This window comes from Pempheris klunzingeri, chromosome 14 (assembly GCF_042242105.1).
Source record: "Pempheris klunzingeri isolate RE-2024b chromosome 14, fPemKlu1.hap1, whole genome shotgun sequence".
NCBI classification, from domain to species: domain Eukaryota; kingdom Metazoa; phylum Chordata; class Actinopteri; order Acropomatiformes; family Pempheridae; genus Pempheris; species Pempheris klunzingeri.
The window spans coordinates 7,524,853-7,552,835 of record NC_092025.1 but is presented as its reverse complement, the minus strand read 5'-3'; the positions used below and the strand labels follow the sequence as shown (position 1 = coordinate 7,552,835).

The 27,983-nt window shown below is 42.2% G+C and overlaps 1 protein-coding gene across 1 annotated transcript; it reads right to left on the bottom strand.

Moving 5' to 3' along the window:
• Positions 1 to 27,917, bottom strand: fgf11b (fibroblast growth factor 11b). The gene is made up of 5 exons (XM_070843420.1): positions 27,725 to 27,917; positions 10,809 to 10,919; positions 9,516 to 9,619; positions 243 to 441; positions 1 to 137 (listed from the first exon to the last, which is right to left on the bottom strand). Exons 1-5 carry the CDS (start codon positions 27,915 to 27,917, stop codon positions 1 to 3), a joined length of 744 nt encoding a protein of 247 aa, XP_070699521.1.
• Positions 27,918 to 27,983: the final 66 nt, after the last annotated feature.

Genomic DNA, 27,983 nt, shown 5'->3' with positions numbered 1-27,983 from the left:
CTATGAGGCATCAGCCTTGGGAGCTTCTTTCCGTCCATTCTTCAGGGACGGTGAATCTGACGTCTTCACTGTCTTCCGAGGAGGACTCACCGGTTCGTTGGCGAGCTCATGTAGCGATGGCTCCTTATACATCGCAACTGTGTGACAAAGATAGAAGCCGCTGGTTAGTAATTAAGGTGGTGATGACGTTAAATTAAAGAAACTGATTTGAATTGTGTTAAAGTGGCAGAAAGGACACACACCCTCTATAACTTTAGGCAGGAAGTGTGCAGCTCCTTTGGTCTTCTTGACCCGGTTGCCCTTCATGATCTGGCCATCACGGTTGATACCGATATACCAGGAGCGGCCAGACTGGGTCTGGCGATAGAGCATGGAGGAGTATGTAACGTAGTAGTTCTCGAACACACTCTCCTTGAACTTACACTCCGGAGTGAAGTGCTCCTGAGAAGACGTATATGCAAAAGAGGAAAGGGGGAGAGGTGCCTTCATGTTAGCAAACAAAGCAAGAGAGGAAAAATAATAATGTGCAAATGTCATCAGAAAACTGCAACATTTTTATAAGTCTTTGATCATGAACTCCAGAGCATGTAAGACTGCACGCTTGAAAAAAGAAAATACATGGACACAGGCAGTGAAATACATTAATTAGGTGACTGATCCCTCAGGGAATAATGGATAGAATTATATCTGGACTTGTGTATCTTTGAAAGCTTGAACATTGTGCTCCTTTGGGACCAGCAAGACAAGGATGCACGCTTCATGTAGATAAATAGCATTAACATCTCTGCTAAACATAACACATTCCCAAAGGAAAAGAGTGCAGAGGATGAAAAGCACCGAAACATTGACACCTACAACAATACGATAACAAATTCAATCTATACATTATATACTGTGCACATAGATTACTAATTCCGACATCAAATTGCCGTGACGGCTTCAGAGGCATCCCGAGTTCAGAGAACCAAACTTTCCTAGCCAATAATACCCAAGATCCTAGATAATGGGGTTGGATTTGTATTAAGCATTTCTACATTTGCTGCATTTAAAATAGTGATTTAAGTGAATACTGACATTACATCGTGCACCATGGGTAGTCCAGCTACCAATCTTTTTATTTTTTTTTTGCATTGCCTAGTTTTGAGAGAAGCTTTATTTGATCCCATAGACATTGGCGTATTGAGCCCACCATTCAACATACATTTCACATGTTTGACTCAAACAATTTTATCAAATGGCACAATTTGAGACGCCTAGTGGGGACAGGAAAGACGATGTTCTTCGGGCGCTATTAGGCAGAGCGAGGAGAGAAGTATTATTAGAAGTAGGGCTGCAACTAATGATTCTTTAAATACAGATTCATTTCTGTGTTAATCAATGAATTGGCCAGTCTATACAATGTCAGAAACGTATTCAGTTGTTTGTTTTGCTCAACCAGCATAGCGAAAACCAAAGATATTGATTTTTTTATTATATAGTGAGAAAACCAGCTACACATTGATTATAGTACTTTTTGCATTTTGGTTTAAGAATGTAGTCGCTGATTTGTTTCGATTAACTGACCAGTTATCTCCGCTGTAACTGAAAGGATAAAACACAGAGTGAAAAAAGTTTTTAAAAAACAGTTTAGTTGAGTGGAGAAACTCACAACTCATAGCCATTTAATACCTGTGATTAGGGGTTGTAAATAGACGCTGCTTTATTTAAACGGCCCACAATCCAAAAAGATTGGTACGTTTTTTATTCTCTGGGTATGTAGAAATAATTGTCAAATTCATCCTCTTTCATTTCCCCTGAAAAGAATTATCCCCTTGATATAGGCTGCTCTCATATACAGTCAATTGTCCGTGACTGGCCGAATCTGAGCAGACATTTCAAAATCAAATTAGAAAAACTTGGATCAAATCCAACAATATAGCCAGTCGTTGTAAATGATCATGTTCCAGCAGCACTTCCCTCCCTCTCTGTCCTCAACATAAGGACTACTGAACCCTGCATAATGTTGACTGGTGATATTAACCAATAGCGACAGATATACATCTCTCTTAGTCTCCATCAGGGTCTTGACAGGGTCCTTCCCCTGTCAGAGAGCAAAGCCAATCTGCTGGATTGATTAAGTGAGAGCAGCAGGGCAGAAATGGCTGAGTGGAGAAATTCTCTGAGACTCCGGACGACAGAAGAGGGTCAAAGGATCACAACTTGGCATAGATGCGCTTTAAAAAAGAGCCAAAAGTAGATTGACAGGGTACGAGAGACCTCCAGCTTCATGCTTATCACAGATCATCACCTTTCTCCTTCACAGGGAGGCTTTAGCTGAGAAGGCAGTTCAAGACTTCGTTCACTCCTGCCCGGCTGCTCCGCCACAGTTTATGTCCTTTTAACTAGTGTTGTCTCACCATTAAAAACAATCCCCCACTCTTACTTACACAAACTCTCCCACTACCACCAGCAGCACATCGCAGAGCTATTTTAAGATCCTCTGACAGGTTTGATATCTTCTGCTGTGCTAACACAAAGAGGATGGGATCGATAGATGATCTGCTTCATTCATTATTAATCAGGCCAGAGAGCGAGAGGGGTGGGAAGTGCGGGAGACAGAAGGGGAAAGGTAGGGGAGACAGGAAAGTGAGCAGAAGATCACTCGGAGAGGACAGAGGGGTTGCTGGGTAATAAAGGAGATTAAGAAGAGAGGGAGAAAGGGAGAGACCTGCTTCTTTTGCATCTCCCCCAGGACCAAAGCTGGAACGCTGGTCTGACGAGGGCTTTAGTCGCCAGCACCCCATGATCTGACACCCGTGTCCCTCTGGAAAGAGAACCCCATCACTCCAACAAAATCCCCTTCACTTCAACCTCTGAAATGACATCAGTGATAACCCCTCTCCCAAGCCATCCTATAATTACCCTTCATAATCAGTCCCCTGAAATTAGCCTAATGTTAAAACGCACTTCTTCTGTATTTCATTCAAGTAGTCTCTAAAGAAAAAAGAAAATGCTGATAGAAGAGACAAGACAATATAATGAATTTCCTGAGAATTCATGCCTATAAAGTGATTTTTCACAATAACCTACCACAATGGCCAATATGCCCGTCTGTAACCGAATCAAATTTGTTGCTGTAGTGATCCCCATCTCTGAAGCTCACCTTGAGGTAACCTCCAGACCCCCCAGGGTGTACTGACTCAAGATATCCCTCAAACCACCAGATTTACCGGTGCAGATGAATAATTGTTGAGGAAGTGTTGAGGGTTGCACATTTCTAAGAGCGATGGGGGAGTATTTCCATCTAAATGGTGGGTGCTCGGACTAGAAAATTAAATAAAAACCTCTTTCTTCAACCGTGACTTATTGAGAGGACTTGGGTAGCTTCCCTTCCATGTGTCTCAAGCCAAAAAGGAATTTAAATGAAAGCAGACGAGAAAAGGTAATATGTAGCATCCGTGATGAGAATCCCCAAGATGGGAAGAACCTTTTTATGATGCAGAGCAGCGCCCCGATCCCCCAGCCCCACAACCCCACCCACCCGCCCACACACACCACCTCCTTCCTCATCTCTCGTGTCTGATTACATCGATTCTACCTGCTTCAGGAAGCTTAACTCTCCATGCCAACATACACTGGGACTGCACTTAACACCAAATAAGGGCAGTGAAGTACTAATAATACACACTCATAGGGCAGAGTTCCTTAAATCTGACTAACCTCTTTCCCAGCATATAATTAGGATAGCAGTTATGACTAAAAAGCTAGTGAATCCATGAATAATATTTAATATCTTGTTTACTTTCATTTCATCATGCACCCACAAGCATGAAATCAGAACTAACTCCCCTGAAAATGTAGCTCCACTTCTGGAATTCAAAACATGTTGTAGCGTCTCTGACGTGCAATTATTTGCAGTCCCCTATTTAGACAGCAGGGGTCACAATGTCATAGAGGCTTCCTGCATTTATTGACTGTCCCATCAGCTCCCAGTCTAATCTATGGGAAACTGGAAAATATGCCCAGCTGCAGTAATCCCACCATATTACCACAGCACTGCAGCAAACCCACTAACATGACAATGTCAAAAATGTAAAGCTCATTCACAACAACCCCCTGCTACATGCACACAAGCATGTGTATATAATCTGTGTGTGTGTGTGTGCGTGCATATTCAACGCAGCACACCCCCGGCAGGGCACGTTGCTGATGTTGTTGTCGAGGCCAGATGTGGATGCACCATGCCACGTTACGTAAGTCAATAGAGCACAGACGTGCTTATTAAGAGGAATTTACAGGGGATGAGACTGGCAGTTAATACTGTCTAGCACCACACATGTATGGTCTGTCTCTAATGCTTTACAACAGCCCGGGGAGGCATGATGCTCGCATGACAACACCAGAGTGGATTGTAATGTGCAGGGACTCATGCCTCCGCAGTGCTGACTGACAGCTGGAAGGCACCTGTCAATATAATGCAGCAGAGAGAGAAGAGCTGGCTGACATTCCCTCTTTGACCCTCAGTGACAGAGGTGCCCCGCTCCACGCCGCCTGCTGCCTTTGTCAGAAGTCACCCTTGCTTTTAATTTTCTCGCTGAGATAGGACACAAAATTTGGCGGATGATTGTGTATCATTGTCATCACCATAGGACTACATCCAGGAGAGAATTTTGGAAGAAGAGCACAGTTACACGGTTTATCACGAGTCAATCAGAAAGAATAGGTTCTGCCTTCACTAAGTGCTCTTAATTGGCTGCCTGGCAAAGTGTCTGACTTTATCATTGCATTTCTGCACTTCATCTCTTTTCTCTTGCTCTGGCCAATTATTCCCTCTGCTACTTTTTTTCTAATGTCCACGTTTTATCCTGTCCTGTGATAAAAAAGCGATGCTATCTCGCTGCTGGTGTTGTCCTGCATCTCAATGCGATCCTCCCACGAAAAGAATAGAAAGGACGGAGCTTTTCATCAATAGGTCTCACGCTCTTGCTCTTTTTTCATCCCTCCGCTGTGTTTATCTGCCTGTCCTTGTCACACCCTGCATCACAGACAAGTATCACAGGCCGACACAGATCACAAACAATAGAACTGTCTGTGCTGTTGTGGTTAAAGGACTCCTTTAATGGATTAAAGGCCCGTGTTGTGTAATTGTGTGCTGTCGCAGACGAGAGTTTCACGACTATAAGGACAAACGTGCTGAAAGCGGTCCTGGATTTCATTGTGAGTCACATCCACAACAGTCTCTTCAAAGCTCTGGCAACCAAAGACAGCCTGAGACCAAATTCTGACAATGTGACTGCTGCTAAAACTAACCCTAACCCATATAAAACCACTCTGAATAAGGCATTAAGGCGAGAGCAGCACACATGGATGGATGAAGTTGTTGACATGTCTGCTTGCATATGTATTTTACTATTTACATATTTCTATGCATTCTAAGTAGGGACTGATCAAGTTTTTAAGGTTCATTTATTCGACTTTCTTCAACACAGGATTGCACAACGAAATGCAAGCCCCAGTCCCTTCATGCTACACAAAAAACTATTATTTATGCTGGAGTGCGGCGGATGAATTAAGGAGTCTTAGAGCCTGAGGAAAGAAGCTGCTCTGTAGTCGGGGAGTACGACAGCGGATACCTTTGTATCACTTGTATGTTTCTTGGGCGGGTGTTGTCTCTTAGTATCCTTTGGGCTCTGCGTAGGCACGTCACCTCACAGATATCACTGATGCTCAGTAGACAGGTACCAATGAGGGGTTTTAATCACCTGCTGCAGAGCCCACCTGTCCTGGGAATCCCATGCTGTGCACATCTGGCATGCTCTGTTGGCCCAGATCCTGATGAAGTCCAATATTTACATTTACCTAAATGTTGATTAAATATGTATCTGCTTCACTGAAGTTGCAGCTGTAGCTTACTAGATTTGACATACCTTGTTTTTCACAAGGTAATTGATCTGTATACCTTATTCAATCCTTCTAAGTATATAAGCAGAAAGTAGTGATCTGATATATATGAAGTTTAACAGCGGCGTAACAGAGTGGAGGGTCTTCCCTCACAAACAGAGACCACTTTAACTAGACAACAGACAAGTTTGAGTCTGGCCTGCCATGAACGTACCCACGGAATTAACATTAAATGGCAACAACGACCTGCCGCCAGCGTCTCTTATCGTTTTAATCAGTGAGAGAGACAGACAGCTAAAAATAAGAAGCTGCTACCTGAATGTTATAAAATCAAAAGCATGAAAGACTGTTAAGCGTCTGAGTTTAGTGAATCCAGGTACTCACTGGTGTGGCCAAATCTTTTTCACACACACTAATTTTCACTCAGATATGCAGCAGAATGCTCGCACTATAGAGCCAGCTGAGGTTATGTAGAGCAGCACTGCGACACTAGCCTGCTGAGGTGAACACAACACAATACAGTTCAGAGAAGAAAAAACTGGAGTCTGATTAGCTTTATTTTTGGCCGATCCTGCCCCTTAGGATCGGCTCGGGACATCGCCTAATCGAATGCCTCAAAATCGATGTCATACAGTCTGACACAACAAAGATTTGAGCCTTTGTGTGCAGGGAACTTTAAAATGATAAATGTGCATAAACATCTGCATGAAGGCACCTAATATTTACAATAAGAGTCAAAGCCCATGCCTAAATCTTGACTGGCACAAAAACTGCTTCTGTCAAAACTTGCCTGTCAACAGTCATGTCAGCCTCCTTCAACACAAGCTCCTCTCTCTCCCTCTCGCTCTCCCTCTGTCTATGAGTCTATGAGGAGTTTTCCAGAGCACATAGATTATAAAATGGGGCACGAATGAGCCAAGCTCTATTTTTATATCAGGATCAGCCATTTCCTGTTGTCACCTACAGGTAGTGAGACTGAGATTTATGTCTGAGACAAGGCAGCGATGGGCCTTCCTCTGCTTGTTATGGAGCCTATGGAGCCCCTCAACCTGACCGCTGCCTGTGTGCAAGGGGGCATGAGAGAAGGATTCAAGGCAGAACTCCGGGATATTCAGGAGAAAACAACATAATTACCATCAGCAAGCAGCAGAGGAGGCAGTATGTACAAGAAGATGAGAAAATAGCTGGAAGGAAGTGACTAGTCACTCTGTCAGTCACCTCGGCTCTCCTCAGAGTGACAGTGATGAGCTTATTTATCGTAAATGAAAACATTCCTCGTCGGTGTCACACACTCTCTTGGCATGCTGTTAAATGTAAAAGCAAATGTGAGCATGCGCGTAGTGCACAGATATATGCATAAAGGGCCATATCATGCCACCTGCACTCCCTCCTACACCAGTAAATGAGTACATCATGTACACAATAGCGAGGAACAGGGGGTCATAAAATCAAACATGCATGATATTATTCAATGAGACAGCTGGTCTATTGTGCAGCACCTATATCAACCCATTCTTGAACTGTGTGTGTGTGTCTGAGAGAGAGAGAGAGGAAATTCTCTGAAAGAGGTCAGTGTGGGATGCAGTGCGTCTATTGACTGGTGCCGAGGAAATCCCTTCTCCTTTCTGTTCACAGAGGCAAGGCATCAAAGTCTATGGCATGCTAATCAGGGGCTCAGATGATAATGGGAGATGGCATATGTGTCATGATTCAAGACTTAACTCTCACACGTACGGATGTCGCTCTCCTCCTATATCTCGTGTGCATAAAACCGCTCTTGCATTCACTGCTGTCGCATAAAATTTCCTGTTGGAACCGACGCACAGATGACTACCAAAGAGAAATACTTTTTAGAAATAATTTGTACATAAGCATCCAGTAAACTGCACAATAATAACATCCTCTGTGATATTTCATTTGTATTGACGTAAATGGCCCCAATGACTGTCTGGTGACAGTGTAAAGATATTTCACAGACTGGTCACTGTTATTAATAGCAGCACAAGTAAAGCTCTATTGCTATCTTGCTGTCATCTCATACAGAACTGGACAGTGCAGATAACAGCCACAAAAAGGGGGAAAATAGTCAAAATTATGAGCACTGTCCAGGGTGCTGATCACTCATGAGCTGAAATTAAGTATGTCCAGCGTGCTGATCAACATGGCCTACCTGACAGACTGACCAGCTGCAGAGATGGACTTCCAAGGAGCTGATCATAATACATTTACTGAACTAAATGAAGCCCGTTTGGCTACTTGCTTGACTCTTTATCAGAAACAGTTGAAATGATACTGAAGAGACTGATTCAGACAAAACAAGTGGTGATGCTAACACAAGTCTGGGTATTGCCCTTCAAAGAGTCTCTCACTTCATCCTCCTGCTACTGCTTCACACGTTTTTGCTTCCTACATTCGTAATATGATATCCTAGACTGGAAAGCCGCATGGAACTGGTTTAGCGCAGGTTAATGTCATAAATGAGTCAGACCATTCTTTTTAACCTGCAACTGATTCCTGGTTGTATTTTCCTCTTTATGTCAGCATGCTTGCAAGCATTCAGTCTTACTTTACCTACACATTAGCAACAATGTCTATTAAAAGTTTAAACAGTTAAAGGTCTTTAAATGGTACTTTAAAGTAGTAAACAACAATAAAAACCCTGAATGGGTCCAAGTTTATTGTGTTCAGTTCCTGCTCTCAATAGACCCCAGATTCTCAGACAATAGTTTTACACCCTCCCTATCTCAACTGCTCGCTCCCTGTCTTTCCAAAACTAATTGGAGCACTCAAGCAGGCACTTTACCAGGTAGTCAACCTATCTTTCGCTCCCCGTCTCTCTTTGTCTTTTGGCTTTTCTCTCTCTCATTCATTCATGCACACTTTAGCACACACAGCTACCACACACGACTCATTTATCTGTCTCTGAAGATCCTTAACTATGGCACTGCTTACGGTAAAGCTTCCACCTGTCGCAGTAATGCTCAACACTGGCTAACTGTTGTGTCTAGTTAAGCAGATCTCTAATGCCCGGATGTGAGCAAATTGGGACTGCACGACCACTCAACCGGAGCAACGCCGAACCACATCCAGCACAGTAGTAGCCAACATGATATCGTTTCTTACTTTTAGACTACTCAGCTAGTCTAGATTTTTCCATTTAATCCACAGAAAACTTCGCTAAGAACATTCCGATAATGCATACACAAGTATGCATACCTACCCAGCACACATACACATGCATTACGTACTGCATAGCTCCTGCTAAACTGGTAAAGTACTACATTGTACTGGAAGCTGATGATACAGTCAATAATACCTCTGTAGTTTCTGACACTTAAGTCCTTACACTGTACTTGTGCTTGTTATCCATATTATCCTGAATTATAGGAGACACTAAACTGAAGTCAAACTGACAGACAGCTAAATCTCAAAATCCAAAATGACAGTGGATGATAAAGCCCTGGCTGATTTTCTCCCTCTTGAATTTCATCATGTCAGTGATGTGGACAGTTAACAGCTTTTCACTGAGATTTTGTGTCACAGCAACATATTTTTTTCATAGGGTGGTTGCGATATGTGAGCAAATGGAAATGTCCTCTATGTGTGCACATTACTGACCCGTACGGCCTACTTACCGAGGTATAGAGGTATCCGTCACTATTCATGGCCAGGTATAACCCTGTCTTTGCTCCCTGGATTGCGACAATCCGCAGTCCCACTGGAATTAAGTTGAACTGCGCTAAATTGGGGGAAAAAAGCAAGAGAGATAGGAAACAATAATGAGAGAGCGAAAAAAAAATGGAAAGACAGGCAAGATTGTGCGATCAAACTACTATACTGCAAGCACCGGAGTCTACTTTTCTGTCTTTGCAGGCTATTGTTTTAAGCTGAGTGGCCGCAATGTCGTTGCCGCATGGTATATCTCTCTTAAGCCCAAATGCTGTGACCTCTCAGAGTTTATGTTTATACACCACCATGTCACCTTCATTACGCTGTACACTGCCTCTAAACCTGGATGACAGTGGAGATGTTCTGCCACACCAAACGGAGCTTAGAGCAAAGACAGTCAGAAGTGGATGGATAGGATTGCTGAAACTACCCTATAAATCAAAGTCTCATCTCAACACGAACAAATAAGGTAGATTGTTGAAAAAATATACAACCTACACAATCAAACCTACAGTCTGAAAAGCCCACGTCTGAGTCTGGAAGGTCAAATAGGCAAATACAGAGAAATGATGCTAAGATGGAAACACTGCATAGTTTCTGGTCTGAAAATTCAGACTGCTAAAGGTCAGGACGAACATTCACGTCGTCTCAACAGTGGCAGAATGCCTCCTAGAAGCACTTTGAACAGCAGCACACTGATGCGGATAAAATACTGAGTTGCAGATCAAATCAGAATCTGCATCTGCGATCTGAAACAGCGTAGATAGCTTTTAAGGATGAACATGTAGGCCAAACATTTCTGCATATGAGCAAGGACACATTAAATCGCCACGGTTTGACAGGGAGTCTGTTGTGGTGTTCCTTTCTATTAAAAGGCAAAAATAACTGTAAGGACAGTAACAAATTTGACAGATGAGCTGACAGAATCCTAACTTTTGCCCTCACACAACCCCTATAGCACAGTGTGGCATCTGCTGGGGTTCTGTTTAGCTCAGGGCGCACAGTGCAGCATTAACTTTGTCAAAGTTGGAGATTTGGCTCCCACTGAGGGTGTGAGCTGCTCCTTGTGAGCTGCTTGAGCTATTTGATGGTGAAAACTGCAGGTGTTACTTGCATTTACTACAGTATGGCTTCTACCCTGTTCCTCTAGCTGGTGCTAGAGACTAGACTGTGAATAATGTGTTTAAAATTACACAACATGACCACAAGCAAAGACATGTAGGCCAAAGACAGAAACGCACACACACACACACACTCACAAAATGAGCTGCTTTCATCCCTTGTGCTGTCCATGGTGCCGTCAGGCTGCATCTGCAGGTAGTACCCGTGTTGGCTGTATAGCCGAGTAACAATGCCCTTCAGCTGTGGCTCTGCAAGAGAGCACAGGGAAACAACATCGTATTAGACAGGTGCAGCCGCTAGAGGTCGAGAGCAGAAATGACATTCAGTGATTTACAGAACCTGAAAAAGAAAAGGGTTAGTCAAATATGTATGAGATATGTCAGAGTTTAAAGAAACTCAACACTGAGTTTGTATTTGATTGATGTTCTACAACGCAGATTGAATCACAGTTTGATTCCTGCTTGTTTCAATAGGAGACCTTAGCAAGACAGAAGTTAGATCGCAGGGGTTTAAGGGGTCTGCATAGAAAACATCGCAGGGAGATACTCAGGCCGAAGAGGCGAAGGCTATAAAAGGTTTCTTTAATAAGAAGTTGAGAAAAGCCAACATGGTTGGTTTGTTTATGAGGAAACAAGCCAGTCCAAGCTCTATTCGTTATGTCGTCAATATGCTTCGGATGCTGATAACAGTAGTAATAATGTCGTCATCATCACTGGGGTTTAAAAACCTGCATTGGAAGCCATAAAAGACCACAAGTCATCTAAATGTCACATCCAGGCAGGAAAGATAGTACAGGGAAAATAGGTATGAGTGCGTGTCTGTGTGTGTGTGTGTGTACAATGTGTGTGAATCAGAGAGAGAAAATGTCAGTACTTTCCTTAAGAGTTTAAATATTTACCTCAAAATAAATAAAATAAAAATAACCTATTTTCCAAAATAATCATGCTTGAATGTAGTAGATCTTGTTTTATTATTGTTCACATGCAGTTTCTCACAGCTGGTTGGAAGTAGAAAGTGTCTGGTAGCAAACAGCCACAGTGACAGGTGAACAGAAAAGTTACTATTGTTTAGTTCTGTTGCATGTGTACATGCTAATGCTGCCGTTTAACTCAAAGTGCTGCAGTGCCTACGTACATCCCCTTAGAGCTGCTAGCATGGCTTAGACTCTATCATACCATCATGCATGTCAAACTGGCCAAGAAGACGTTACACACAAGACTGTGAACTCATTCAGTGTCAGTCAGGTATTAGGTTATATGTAATATCGTAGGTTCTGCTCCTCCATTTCAGTATACAAAAAACAAAAGCGCAAACCGCCTTAATAATTACTTTCTCGTATTACCTCATTTAAAAAACTCAGTCATGTGGAAGGCCTGTGGGGCATCTGTGTAACGAGTTTCACAAAGGAGGGAAGATGTCTGGCAGAACAGATGCTGATTGATCTCCGGCATCATTACCATAATAGAGGAACACTTGTCCAACCTTAAAACACTTCACAGAAATGAAAGCAGGTATTTATGTTGAAATGTATCTTCCTTAGAAGTTAAAGATTACACTCTAGATGAGAGAAAATAGAAGAATATTCACCACAACAAAGTGAATTTAAGCTTTCAGCATTCAATGAGGATTTCTTAGTTAATTTTTGACTAACTGGCCTAACGCTGGGCGTGAGAATCATGCAGTGAAACTGAATTTCTGTAGCAGCAAGTAATTCAACTAAGTGATGAATAAAATGATTTTATAGCTAAAGCTTAAGCATCACTGTCCACTGTCTCCGCTGTCCTGCCACCAGTGGTATTTTTAGCGAGAGCTGGGGCCATCAGAAGATGAAGTCAAGTGAGAGAGTTAGTCTGTCTCCCGCTAAATAAAAGATATATAATCAAGGGCGCTGGGTGGTGGAGCAGAGGATGGAGGGTGAATAGAGAGGTTGAATGTTTCATGAGTGGAGTCCCTGCAGCCTACTTTGCGTTCATTTAAGAAACAGACAGAATCTTTGCAGCAGCTCTCAGTGCCCCCTCCCTTCCCCCCTTTTAGTTACACGAAGCACTCTCTGTGTTGTACAAATCTAAGTTGTCTCCTGAGCTCGGCACCTCGCTGCCTCAGCCAGCCTGCTCCAACTGCAAGGAGAACCCGGCAGGTCCCCCTGCCGTAGCTTAAAGCTCCGTCATGTAGTCTGGTCAGTGAACTCACCGGTCTCCTTCAATGCAGGATTAATGAGGGACATGAAACATGGATGAGGGAGCAGTTCATGACGGAGCCTCTCGGAGGACCGAGCTCCCCCTCTGCTAAACTTTGCCCGTGCCCTCACACACAGTCCCCAGGGAGGGACCCAGGGCACTGCGCAATCTGCCCGTCTTCTTCGGACTGGCACAGGGAGCAAGAGAGTGGCAGAGGATGCAGGGATGAGATCTGTATTTCCCGAGGGAAGCGTGCCAGGGCTGAGGCGTCAGTGAAACTACGACCTGCTCCCATTGTTACATGCGAGCATCTGCAGCAGCACTCCCCATCCTCTCTCTTTCAAAGCAGCCTGTCAAAACATTTCAGGATCCCTGCTCCTGCACTTTCTTCTTCTTCTTTCACCCCTTTTCCATTTCATAGCCTTTGAGTTATGTATGCTTTCATCCCACCTAATAACTTCATACATCACCCAATCAGAGCAGGGAAGCTGTTCATTACTTGTGTCCCCACAGATGCAAAACAGAGGGAGAAAGAGAGAGAGGGGGAGGATCAGGGAGGAAAGTGACTGAGATGACACTGTCATTTCATTAAGAGTGACGGCTCGTAGTGCTCGAGAAAAGGCACGTTTAGGCAGAAATTCAATAGACAGCTTTTGCAATATGGCTGCAATCAAAACTTCCACGCTTTGGTGTCAGGGGCACTAAAACTAATGTTTCACTTAGAGGAGCTGGCTCCAACTTCAAAATTCTCATCCTCCAACACCAACGCACAATAAATTCTGATCCAGTGTAATAAAAGCATGCTCCTAGCAACAACTATCACCGTCGTGTTTTACTGCAACTGCAAGAAATTCATAGATGATAAAACAAAACAAAAAAAACTGCTCCAGTGGACCCTTGCCGCCTTATTATCATACAAATATTGTAACTTTAAACTGCTTACAGCAGGCTCGAAGCTCTGGAAGTGTTTGTGATTTTGTGTATTGGAAGATGTCAAAAATAATTAAACTGTTTTTGTGTTTTCTGTTATCACTCTGATCAACAGCTGTATTTGCCCATACAACAAACAGTGCATGTGAACTCTCTTGGATTTCCCATAAATTTGCCTGAGAAGATGATGATGTCCCAGTTATAATAGCACATCATTCTTGATTTTGGTCCCAATTTATTCTTCTTTTTATAGAGACAGTCCAGTAATCCTGTCCTCTAGACCCCCCCCCCCCCAAACATCTGTGAAAAATCTAAGACTTTTACATTACAAGCCAACGTCAGCCCCCACCCCTTAAGCTGGCATACGGATACAGATACAGTATGAAAGACTGAGAGCGTGCATCTGAGAGGAGCAGTTGTAGAAATACTGCACAGGTAGAAATACCGCAGTTACTACTAGTAGCAAGAAAGTAATTCGCAGCGTTGACCAGTTACAGTTGTTGTAACTTCTATCATCCTCTGCAGCATCTGCTGAAGCCTCTATAGCCTGATGTTAAACTAGCAGTGGACACGGCTCAGAACCACAGTCTTAGCCATCAGTGAGACTGAAGCCACTGTTCCTGCTTTCAGTTTCAAGCGGTGAGAAAGCTGCTTTGGGGCGTTCAAGTGAAACACAAGCTGTTAAAGGCCAGTGTAGCTGTAAAAACTGGAGTTATGTATGTAACTTTGGTTATAGATCTGGATCACCGTCAGAGAGTGTACCTCAGCAGTGAAGATGAAGGTGGGGGTGAACTTGGCGTCACCTGCTAGTTTGGGGATAAAATGTTCCATGGTATACGTCATCGATTTTGCACGGACGTTTTTGGGCTATAAAGGACAGAATTAATGTTTTTTGATGAAAAAGGAACATAATATCTGTTTCAGCAAACACTACAAAATGATGTCCATGAGCAATCCATAGTCTGACAACAAAAGTGGATTTAACGCAAAGTCACTCTTCAGTAAGTTATTATTGCCTCTCATGCATCATCTGTCCCATTCTCGTGAACGCCACATCTCAAATGTTTTGAGGGGATTTCTGCAAATTTAACAAAATGCTTCCTTGGACTCAAGGAACCTAATTACATTTAGGTGGTCAAAGCTCAAAGGTTACTGTGACCTCACAAATCACTCAAGAATCCATACCCTGATAATGAGCAAATCTCACACAAATGTCTAATAGGATAAAATGATGAAGTGATGGCATTTTTATATCCAAAAAGTCAAAGGTCAACTTCACTGTGACATCATCCTGTCCTGTTATTCAACACCACAGCTCAGGAACAGAAGGGGAGACGTTTGGTTGGATACAGAATTGATGACTCTGATCTTCGATGCCCACCTTGAATCTGGGTGGTACGTCTTCTGTGCTGCTGGGGTAAAGATGTCTGTGAAACATCCACGTTTTAGAATCAGTAGCGCTGTCTGCTGTCACCGCTACAACATGTGGACCCATACGAGAAACTCTGTTTTTTGTCTCTCTCATACAGCAGAAGAAGAACAAAGCTTAACAAAGTCAAGTCAAATCGATTTTATTTATATGTCTCTGTATCACAAATTAAAGATGCACCTAAAGAGGCTCCACAGAAGGTTACAGGAAGCGCCACCCTCTATCTTTAGACACTTGGCTTGGATGAGGAACAATTCCTTCTTCACTACATTTACAAGTCGGGATAGACATGGAGGTGACCTGCTACTTGACTGGTTGGCAGAGCCATACAACTGGGAAACTGTAATTCAAGTCTTTCCATGTATGCTTGTGTCTATAGTAGTTTGAGGCTCTTAACAACATGCAAATGAACAAAACTGTGCATAATCACAACACTGACTCGACTCAGTGTCATCAAATAGCAGAGATGCACTGCATCCCCGTGCGTATTCTGCCAACTGCTCCTCTCTCACCATCTTGACAGCATCTGTGTTTGCATAATGAGCACGAACACACACACACACACACACACACACACACACACACACACACATACATAGACACACACTTTTTCTGCCATTGTTGTTAATGTTGCATTAGGTGTTGGCATTCGGAGCGAATACGCCAAGGTTTTCTCACATTGTTACCTAACCGTCTTCATCAAAATACAGTAAGCAAATGGCAGATGTTAAAGTAAGATGGAAGACAAATACACATCTGCGCTAAAGGTTGGAAAATCTATTTTATAAACAAGACCCAGTACTGAACATCTGCGTGCACCTGGATATTCTCTCCTCCTAAACAACTTTTACAGGATTTTCTGGTAGCTATGTATATAAAATCATTAATAGTTCTTTCCATTTATATGTAGAATGTTTTCTACCAAATACTTGAATAATATATGGCTCATGATGTCTTCCTGTGTGCTGCTTTGTTTTTTTTACCTCTCAGTCTGCTGCAGTGGATAAATTAAAGGGGAAAGATTTAGTTTTCCACTTCATAAAAGTTCTGAACTCTGAGTTTGGAAAGCTCTCTCCAGAACCACAGAAGACATTATGCAAGTTGTCACACGCCGAGCACTGCTCTGTCGTGACAACTCAACTGAATGTCTTGAGTGAAATGGCTGGATTGCCCCTTTAAACTCAACGGTTTGTGTCCGAGCCAGATAAGAGTGAGCAGACATTGCCAGGCAAGCCAACTTTCTCTCCCTTTCATAAGCCCTGGAGAAGCACACTGACAGATAGTGACACACTGTGACAGCAGTCTACCTCTGGTTGGATTAGCAAAACACACAGAGTTGTTTACATGAGCAAAAAGCCTGTGTTTGTATCACAAGGATACGTAGTGTGCACATGTAGTCTCTACTGCTCCACGGGGGTAAACAGAGAAGATGATAACTCGGAAAGCTACTGACTCAAAGGTCATGTTTAGTGATTTAAGTATGTTAGGGCACGCTTGTATTCAAACAGTGAGGACATATTTTATATGGCAGGGAGCCAAAAGCAATCATAGTTTTCTAAGACCATAACCCAAACAAATCTAATGCTTGTAGAAGTGCTTGCACTTAACTTGAGTTTTTCCATTTTCTGCTTTTTACTGCATGACATTTTTGTGACAGCTGTAGTTGCAACTTACTCCTCTGATTCACATTTTACTGAAAAACACGCATTAAGCTTAAAGCATAAAATCAGCAGGTTGTTAAAGATCAGTGGCTCCCAACCTTTTGGGCTTGTGATCCCTGAAAAAAGTAGTTTCTGTCACAACTCACACGTGTCGATGAGAGGTAAAGTCATCATGAAAAGAATGGATAAAAACAATTTATGCAGCAGCCCATTAATTGTGTCATGACCCCTCAAAGGGGCCAAGTCCCTATGTTGACAACCATTGGACTAATCTACGATACTGTAGGTAAAACCAGCTCTACCTCAATCAGTCACAACAGTACAATGCTACATTGACATTGTTGCATCAGTTATTATCTAATAATGTCATATATGGTAATATATTAGTCAAAGGTAACTTTTTTCCATTTAATGAGTGCAACCTTTTGATACTTGTTACTTTGCTTAAGTAAGATTTTGAATGCCAGACTTTTACTTAGCTGAAGAGTAAAAGTGCTTTACACACATGTATCGGTACTTTTATTCAAGTGAACGATTTGAATCCTTCTTCCACCACCGTTATACTGTACCAACAAGTGTAAAGCAACAATTATTGTCATTAATGAGTAATCCCCAGACTTTTTTTTCTCAATTAATCATTTTGTCTATAAAATGTCAGGAAATAGTGAGAAATTCCAGCGTGACATATTCAAATTGCTTGTTTTAGCCAACCCACAGTGAGCCAGCTGAAACCCAGAGTTGTTTAATCTGGACCTGGAAACATAATGTTTGGCATTTTTTTGCTTGAAAAATGACTGAAACGGATCAAAACTAATCAGTTCTAAGAGTCGCATAGTTGATTTTTCTGTTGGCCTACTAATCGACTGAACGTTTCAACTCCAGTGTGAAACAGTGTACGCCTTATATTAAATGCTTAACAGTGCAAACAGGAGAGCCCTGGTGGTTTGACATTCATGTGACACAACAATGTGAGAATGAAGTCCCCCTGAGGGGTTGAAAATGACGCTATGGGTCAAGACAGCCATTTTTTTCCTTTTTTTTTCATTTTGCATGAAAGTGAAAAAGAAGAAAATACGTCCAAGGACTCATAATGAGAATAAGTGAGTGGGTTGTCACTTAATGCGTGGTGGAAAATTAAACCTGTGGTTTTCAAAGCTTCAACTCAGAGGAACAGGCTTAGATTCCCAACTCATGCTAAGTTTTTTTCTGTCAGTGCAGTCTAACATTTTTCTCTGGTTTTCTCTAATCAACCATGACCATGCAGTAAATGGATCAGCAGTTAAATAAAACTCATCCCTTGAGCCAATTGAGACTCCTCGAAATAATAATAAATCCCACCATATGTATCCTATCTGGCCTGAGTCACCTAGTGTGAGGTGCATCCCCATTCTGTAGTAAAAAGAACAGCAGGGAGTGCAAATATCTTTCAGGGTGAGCACACCTACATCTGCCTAGCACAACTTTCACTAACTATGCCAGAAGCACAACCTGCAGCATCGACTGTCCCGGGAATTTCCTGTGGAGGGGAGGCGTGCGACTACATTCATCACTCCTGGGACACGTGTGGGCTTGAGTGACAGAAAACATTCGCTGATCCAGGTCAGTGGAGTGTGGGTCAAAGACAGCTCCCTGTCTGTTTATGTACATCAGCGCACAGGTGTTGTCAGCGCACCCGACAACATGTTGACTCATCAGCAGGCCCATTTCCAAGTGACCTCTCCGCACATGAGCGAAAATATGACTTGCAGTTGACAAGCGGAAAAGCAAGAGTGTAGGGAGAGTGTCTCAAGCTTTGAAAGATACTGTACATCAAGAATGTTTTTATTATCACATTTTATTGCAGGCAGTGTATGTGTAACTGTAACCTAATGATATCTAACTGTTTAAGTAACACTAAGTGCATTGTAAAGTGAGTTAGTTAGCTCCCTTGATGCATAAGTGTTATGAATTTCCTGCTTGCCGCGGTTTATTATGCTGGGGAGGAATATTTAATTTGTAGCTTTCCGACAAAGGTAAACATATTATCAAGTCTAACAAGTTTTGTAAAAGCTGGAGAGATTATAGTCATAAGAGCACTTTGCTCATTAAATCGGGTTGGTCTCTAATCCCAGCAGTAGCCGCTGCACGGTCTACACAGGGATGCCCCTCATCAATTTACATTCAGCACCGATAATCATTTTGAAAATCACCTGGGGGAGACTGGAGCCTTGTGTAATAGTACAGCCATTCACACCGCAATTATGTGTGTGTGTCTGTTTAAATGAGGTCAATGCGCATAAGAAGCCAAGGTAATCACTCCATGCATCACGGCTGCCATCAAGGACACTTAAACCCTTGGCTGCAATGTAATTGCTCTGAAGAATAAGCAGTGGTCGTGGTTTATCGCTAATCAGTGTAGTGTATGGCTCGGTGTTGGTTATCGTTACACTAATGTATTTATCTGGCTTGATTTGGGCTCAGTATGTCGCTTGCTGATCTCTCGCTAGCCGAGCTCCTCCTGATAAGGTTGGAGGTAATTACTGGGGGCCTGCATGACTGAGCAGCCAAGGGCATTTCTTCTTCTGCTCTGACCGAACCAAACAACAGGGGTTTTCCTTGGTTTATATTTTCAGGACTCCCTGGCTCTCCCCTCCCTTTTCATCACGCTCTCTTTCACTTTCACCTGCTCTCTCTGTACCTCTCTTGTGTATGCATGCATGCGTGCATAACAGCACATGTGTGTTTGCATGCATGCATGCATGCACATACATGTCTGTGTGTACTGCTTATGTGAAAGAAAGAGGGAGGCTGTCTCTCTTGTGCGGTGTTTGATTCTGCTTCTAATAAAAGGAGAACATGGTTACTCCTTTTTTTTCCTTTTCTAAACTGGGCCATGAGCTCTACAGTGCTGCTAGTAATTATCAACCTTGTGGGAAGACAGAGAGGGAGAGAGGGAGAGAGGGAGAGGAGCGAGGCAGAAATGAAGTCGTGAAAGCTGGTTAAACAGCATGGAGGCAAGACTGAGGAATGCTCTACGTTTGTCCAGAAATAAAAGGGGGAAGGATAGCGAGAGCAAGAGAAAAGGGCAGTGATGGAGCGATAGAGTGATACAAAGATACAGAGTGTGACAAGCGAAAGAGGGAGGGAGAGGAGATAGGGGAAGACAGGTTGAAAAAGGATGTCGTGGAGGAGGAAGACGAGGGATTGCAGGACGAGGGGCGAGGTTAAAGAAGGAATAGGAATGAATGAGGTGTATCACATCACCTGCAACTCCAACAATGGCCTCTTCATTTAAATTCAAGGCTTCATAAATCATTCCATGTGACAATGGCAGCAGTTCACATAAGTGAGACAGAGTTATTGCTGCTTATTAATGGTGCTGACAAGAGCATGTCAAACACGAGCAGGAGCAAATAGGACTCGCACTGCTTCCCTGACACATGTTCAATATTCACATATGTGCTTCATTAGCATTATGACAGGAACATATCAGTGACAGTTAACATGCTCAGCACAACAGAGACGGTGCAATGCACCTTCAGCAATGACATTTAACACACCAAATTTTATTTCTTCAGGTTGAAATAACTTACTCAGCTGTGCTTTCATGGAAAAACATGGAGGCACATGAGCACGACCCCAACAGACCTCACCTATCCTTTTTTTTTCCCATGGACCTTCCAGCAAGGACGCAAATAGGCATTTTAATATATGCAGAACAAACACAAACATTCCTCTGCACTCCCACAGGGGTCCAGACCTCTGTCAGATCGTGTGATGATCACACAAGTAAACAAACAACTAAGCCGAAGAGCACAGTGATGGACAGCTAAGGATTCAGAATTTGAACTTGCATTGATTTGCTTGCTGAAACACTCCGATACAGTCGTTGCGCAGCGCACTTTTCCCACACAGAAGAAGAAGAAAACCACGAGCAGAGACGCTTCAGAGCAGCTTGGCATGGGAGGGGAGAATCCATTGTAGATTTTAGCAAAACACTCTTTCAGATTAACTTCAGTCGGCACAGTTTCAGTGCTCGCACAGCTGCATAGAAACATGCAGACACAGATACACACAAGGAGTAGTGTTGTGAGCAAAGTCCAACACGTCCAACATTGTAAAATGAACACAAAATAAAAATTAGGCCTTTTCCACTGCAGAAACTTAATGACTAGACACACAAGACAACCTAGAACCTAAGACAGGTACTTAGTAGTTAGGCTAGGAGAAGCTCCAGGTTATGGCTCATTAAGTTCCTGTTGTGGAGAAGAGCTATTTGGGACAACAAAGCACTTAAAACCTGGTACTGAGGTCTCTCATGCATAATAGCTCTTAATCCTGAGGAGATTATCTGATTAAATAAGGTTTAATATGACATTTATGTACAAACAGCCTTGCACATCTTAAATTATGACTATGTGTGATAACTAGTAAACTGGATTCTTCCACTCTCTGCCAGCCAAAATGGAATAATTTGATTTTCAGTGTAATTTCTTAATGTGAATACTGTCTGTGCACGTGTACAACCAGATATATCTTTTTGGTATCTTATCAGAGTTTTTCCTGGCTCCCATTCATGCCACTTCTTCCTCTCACAATCTCTCTTCCTCTCCTTCTCCTTGTCTTCTCATCATTACCACTATGGGTGTCCTCCGTCCTCGCTGTCTCTCTCTTGTTAGAGGTAAATTCAATCTGTCCTTGTCAGCTTTAATCAAAGCACCCACAGATTCAATTTAGCAGGTTTGTGTGGGAGGTTAAGGTGGTATCTTTAGGACGACAGCAAACAAAAGGGTGTTCTTTGTACACACATCCCTCCGCCGCCTCACTTTGAATAAGACTTAAGGCCATTGTCAAGAGCCTCTCTACAGCTCAGTATCTTTTCACGAGCCAACTCTAAATTCCGACGGCGATAATCCTCATAGAAAAAGTCACTGATCCCCCGATCACCTTATGTCCACTGACGTTATCTGCTGAGTATCTGAAGCAGACCCTGCAACCCAGAGAAGTTAGACAAACCTTCAAAATTACAATAAATACATCAATTAGTCCCCTAATCTCTAATGGATTTTAACTTTAAAGAAGAAATGCTATCAGATTACAGCTCAAAACTTTGTGTCGTTTAATCTGACGTTTACATCTTGGACAAAGGTTAAGGAGTCAGCCAAGACCACCTGCTCCTGCGCATGAATAGCTGCATCCCCATCCTCATCTCTGGACACCATTTGGTGCCAGATTTTTAAGGTTCCTCTGATGAAGCAAGGGTCGTTCAAAGCTGAAAATCCCCAGACATCGGATGACCTCAAAAGCAATCAACCGCTAATCTTTTGTTTGTCTCGGCTAGATGCAGACAAACAGAAAGCCGTTGTCTGTGCCGGGTATCGCTTATGCATTCTTAATTCTAATGCTGTTACGATAAAGAGAGATAAGTGCGGGCAAAAACATAAATATATGATAATATAGAAGTGAATAACTGTTTGACATTGTATGTTCATGAAGGAGCCCGTTGCTCATAATAAGATGCTGATGGAGAAAATGGGTTTTGAGGGACTTTTTGTGGCATGAGAACATTGCATTTCCTATGCTAAAAAAAAACATCCCTCAAAGTGTATCTGGTGTAAGTAGCATATATACATTATAAATGGGTTCTATATTCAAGCCTGTGCAATCAGCATTAGTCGTCGACATGACCCACCCACCCAACTTTAACTAAAACACCTGCAACATTCATTAAACAGACCAAAAAATGCTCAGCTTCCAATTAAAAACAACCTACTTTCGAGACAGATTATTAAACAAGAGAAGAACTGTGTGGAAGCTGTTTCGCAGTGACAGTTAATATCCAGCCCCATGACTTCCCATCTCATGTTCTTCTCCACATGCCGCCTCTATGACAGCCTGATTCACAGCTCTTTTCTGTCCCACCCACCTTCTCTTTAATCTCCACCGCCATCTCTCCCCACTTCTCTTCCTGTATTTTTGATTACCACTTTATCTGTGTCCACCCCCATCACCGCCATCCACCCCCACCTTTTGATATAATTTTCTCTGACATCAGTAATATCTTTACTTTTTCTCTTTAAACCTCTGTTTACCTCTGCAGACTCGCCCTCCCTCTCTGTCTCTTTCTCTTTCTCTCTGTCTCCCTCACTGACCCCTGTCACAGTCAGTAAAGTTCTGATGAGAAGCTACCTAACACTGCATTGTCTGATCAGGTGTTGTTGAGTAAGCGAGTTTGCGGCCCTGATCTCTTGGGGTCAGCTTAATGCTATCCTCTGCTGGATCTCTCCTTGTAACCCGGTCTGCTGCTCGCCAGCCGGGGCCTACATTTGTGCTCCAACTGTCGACTGGCCCCTCGGATGCTTACTCCTACAACATACTACAGTGCGCCTCCATGCCAAACAGCCCACTCAATGCTACAAGATGTCTAGGTCTGCACTATATTTGCATGCACTAGTTTCTAATGACTCAGCTAATAGTGTTTCTATTTTTAATGCATTTTTACATTTTGGTTGCATTGTCTAGTGACAATTCTCAGGATAGTCAGGATAGTCGCTAAGAATTATTATTTCGTTCTATCACACGTCTGACAAATTTTGGATTTAAATGTATGTTTTTTTTCTATCGTTTTATTTTCATTCACACATATTTTTGTGCTTGGATTACTTGCTCATTTGATCTAAATTAGAGAAAGGTACTAAAGGTGATACACAGGGGCAAGCAGCTCGATATCCCTGCCTTTTCAAGTCAGATTCCACCTTGAACAAACGGAGAGGGTGATTATTGATTAATCACTATACATTAATGAGCTGAATTGATCCGAAAAGAGGGCAGCAATGCAGATCACTGACAGAGCGAGAGTTTTTTCATTGGTCAGGGGTCTCATATATTGTGAGAGGCTGTATAGGGCACCTAAAGGAGGGTGATGAAGAGGCAGGTAAAATCAGGCAGATTCTGTGGTTTGTCATGGATCTCATCCAGTGTGAGCTTTCTGCCAACCACACATATAAGCAGCAGGGCTTATGTCCATAACTATCATCTCAGGAGCTCGTTGCTTTATGGCAGTAGTAAATATAGCTTATGTGTGCTGGTGTGATACTAATATGACAGCTGAGGAGAAAAAAAAAACTCTTCTCTTAAAAAAACACAGCTGGTAGAGAGATGTACAGAATCCTGTGATGGATACGCAAATGCAGAAATGTGATTTTCAGGGAACAAGGTTTTAACAAATGGCAAATGATTATGTGCACTTCTTTCAAAAGATATGCACTTGCGTTGCATAAGCGATGAAGCGTAATCTCTAATCTCAAAACCTTTTTCCAACCCACAGAACTTTTAAAAGGTCTGACATTTACCAGTTAGCTCCCCCTTGTGGAGAAACTGCAGCCTGGTAAAGCGTAAATAAAGATTTGTGAGTTCATGTTAGTTTAAAGTTATCCTTTTGCAGATGCTGTCCGAGTTGCTTTGCCAGAATCTGTAGTCTTTACGCCCCCAGTGATGCTGGTTCAGCAGAGGACATACATACAGAGAGTTTTATGCTGGGGCAGGTGACGTTGTTGTAGAGTTGCATCAATCGAGCCAAGTGTTTGCCATGTTTTGCTCCATGTGGCAGTGTCTGCTGTTTTTTTTGGTCCTGACTAAAACATCTCAGCAACTGTTTGAATGCTTATCATGAATCTCTGGAAAGACATTCCTGGTCCCCAGAGGATGGATCCTAATGCTTTTGGTGATTGCCTGACTTCACCATCACCAACATGGACTGCCTGCTACGTGCTGCCCAGAGGATGAATCCTAATAACTCTGACCATCCTCTGACTTTCAACTTCCAGTCGTAATTTGTCTAATATTTTGGTTGATACATGATCACCTGAAAAAACGAATGGCATTCCCATAAACCTTGGCTTGTCCTAATTAGGAAATGATAGCATGCTAAACTGAAATGATAAACATGGTCAACATTATAACTGTTAAATATGAGCATGGTAATGCTACCATGATAGCGTTTGCATTTCACTCAGCTGCGAGAGCTGTTATAGTTTGTCCGTTGTTTTACTTTTAATTTGTGAAAAACAGCATAAGAATAACATTCATATAACCTAGACACCGTCAGCACATTTAGAACCACGAGAACATAATGTACAAAGCTCGTTCTTTCTCCACAGAGGTGCACATTGGTGCACGCAAAGACATACATGCTCAACAAACAGATTCACTAATAGAAACCAAAATGCTCCTAAACAGTATTATAAACCCTATAAAGGGAAATGCATATCGCCCAGAATCTTTTCATTCATGTTCATAATCAATGCCTTTGCAACTTCAACACCACACAAACATCCTTATTCCTATATCCTTATTATGTAAACAAGTCACAGCCAGTTTCATAAAAAACAGGGACTGCAAAGTAATAGTTCCAAATTATTCTGAGAAATGAAACTGTATGATTGCAGTATGTTGTCATTGTTATTTCACATACGCTAAGTCTGAAAATTGGGGCGTTATGTTAGGAACACCAACATGGAGGTTTCAGTACTGCTGGAATTGATGATTTGCTATAGAAACTGTCACTGTTCCCCCTGCAATGACAGAGGGACTTAAAAGAATCGAGACAGCACCAACAACTCTTCTGTAGTCTGTAACCTAATAATACCACAAAGGCCACTGGAAAAAAAAAAAAAGCAGGACTTCTCTCACCCCCAGACACATCCCAGGTGATCTAAATTTGAAGCTTTTCTGCAGTTTTCACAATAAACACTGTACAGCATCTCATCTACAGCGGTGGACTTCAAAGTTTCTGTATTGCAATGCTGTTTGAAGCATAGTAGACATGTGAACAGAGTGGTGCAGAATGAAATGAAAGTCCTCATCAAGCACAAAGCTCATCGCTCATCACTCTCACGTTCAGTCTTCTTAGATGCAGTTTTTAGCTTCGGGTGGGGATGGGTGGGTGGGGGGGGGGACTCTCTAAATCCACTGTTTCTCTCTCAATCAGCCATGAAAGCATGTGGCCTCTTTATGAAGGTGATGTTTGCTCAGCAGCATTTCTGTAATATGCATAATTTAACTTAAGCATACTACACTTACTAATTGTGCATGAATAAGGCAAACCATTTCTCAGTCATGAAGTAAATAATTCAGCAGTCTAGCAGTCACACCAGAGGAGAAAAGAATACTGCACAAATAAATGAAGAAATTATTCTGTCCCCTTACTTAACGCTTTCAGGGAGAAAAAAGCAATCATGTGAAAAAAAATACACAGGGATTTACATATTATGAAAATTAAACAAAATAACTTACTTTCTATTAAATGTTAAGATATTGTATAATTTATGACGATGGAAGAACAACACACACTGCCTCCACGAGTACAACATCAAGGAGATCGTATTCTTTTAAATGGACCAATGTGTGATGTAGCACATTTTTCTTTTACATTGTCAAGATCTTTGTTGGTAAGAGAGAAGGTGATGTTGGCAACACATCACACAAGACTCCATTCAGAGCCACGGTGTTGAAGTTCTGCTATCAAAGAGAAAGAACATCAGAGGAGCTGACAGTCACCCAGCAAAGGCAATGTTTCACCCACATTTGGGAGTGTGGCAGGTGTGAATGTCAAGAAAGCATTACTGTAAGATTTCACCTTGAAATGTTGACATAGACGAAGCTGGCGTGACGTGCTTGCTCTTTTTAATTGTTTGCATTGCTGGAATTTCATTATTTGAATAACACATTTTTACAGTCACAAAAATGACCAAACAATACTCAAACAAACAAGCAACAGCAAAGTAAAAGTAACAGTAATAAATAGCAAGTTAAAACCTGAATGGCCAGTGGATTTTCCCCTTCCCACCACATTTCCTGCTTTTCCTGTATGTGTGTCACTCACTGTATGTTTCAGAAATGTGATTGATAAAACAGAAATCTCAACTTCTATTAAAACTAGTTTCCTGTATTTACATCTGGTAACATTTCAAGTCTTTTAACTAATCATTTCCCCCCATTTCCTCATCATTTAATCACGTGCACGTGGTAATTAATTACTGGAAACTGCAAATGATGCTGCATTTGGAAAAAAAAAAAGTGTATTGGTGCATTGAATTCCACAATCTGCAGATGTGCATAAAACTAGACAGAGTACTTAGAGTGCATAAAACTGCTGATGGTTTTTTTTTAAGCTAATTTCACAATTTATTGTTCCTCCAGGTCTCTGTTTAATTATATGTTTGGGAATCCAAAAGCTCCGTTAGGTGCGTGGAAAGTCATTTCAGCATTTATTCAACAACTTGCTTTATTTTTACTGTGCAGAGCTGAGTGCAGCAGCTGCCTCTGGTCAGTGGATCAAACAGGTGAAGCTGCAAGAGGCGTCTTCCATGAAAACAACTGCTAATGTGCAACTGTTGGCTTTTGGGATGTTAACACGGTAACTTTTCATTGTGTATCTTTAGGTGAACAGATTGTTTACACGTTAAAATGAGCTGTCACGGTGGGTGAGTCCTTGTTCCCAATGGAAAGGTGTTTTGATACAATGTTGATCTGCAGTTTTAAGTGCACAGGAGACAAAACAGAACTGAACAATATGAAAAAGCACTCATGCAGCTCTTCGATTTTCAAATGAACATGTGGGACTCTTTTTCAAGTTGATATTCGTTGTGAAATTGACTCACAAGTAAAATAAATTAAATTTGAAAACTTGACATTATGACAACAAATTGAATTGTTGACTATTATAATATAGATTCAACTCATTTGCTCCATTTTCAGTTATTTCATAAGAATGTATCATGCATTTGATCTGTTTCCATTTCCAACCAAATATCCCAACATGTGAGAGAAAGAGAAGGAACAGACCAAGAAAGATAAAAACGATAGCAGTGACTCACCCGGTCTTTTCTCGTTTCGACCTTTTCGACCCCCGCATAGTCGTACTTTGGAGATCAGGACCAGGATCTGTTTCTGGCACAAGGACTTGTTGCTCTTAGGACAGGGCTTGCGCTTGTTGGCTACCGGTCGGTTGGCTTGGTCGTCCTTGACCGCCCGTTTCTGTCTAATGAGAGAGCTGGCGAGAGCTGCCATCTTCCCCCCCTCTCACCTTTGGGAGGGGGGTGTCTTCCTTCCCAGTACCCCCTTTTGCTTGTTTGG

What these genes read in the sequence shown, in the direction of transcription:
- fgf11b (XM_070843420.1), bottom strand. Translation starts at nt 27,917, where the DNA reads ATGGCAGCTCTCGCCAGCTCTCTCATTAGACAGAAACGGGCGGTCAAG. An exon ending in ACGGATACCTCTATACCTCG is followed by an intron (nt 442 to 9,515) that starts GTAAGTAGGCCG and finishes ACGTCTTCTCAG; the next exon opens with GAGCACTTCACTCCGGAGTG. An exon ending in CCTGCCTAAAGTTATAGAGG is followed by an intron (nt 138 to 242) that starts GTGTGTGTCCTT and finishes TTTGTCACACAG; the next exon opens with TTGCGATGTATAAGGAGCCA.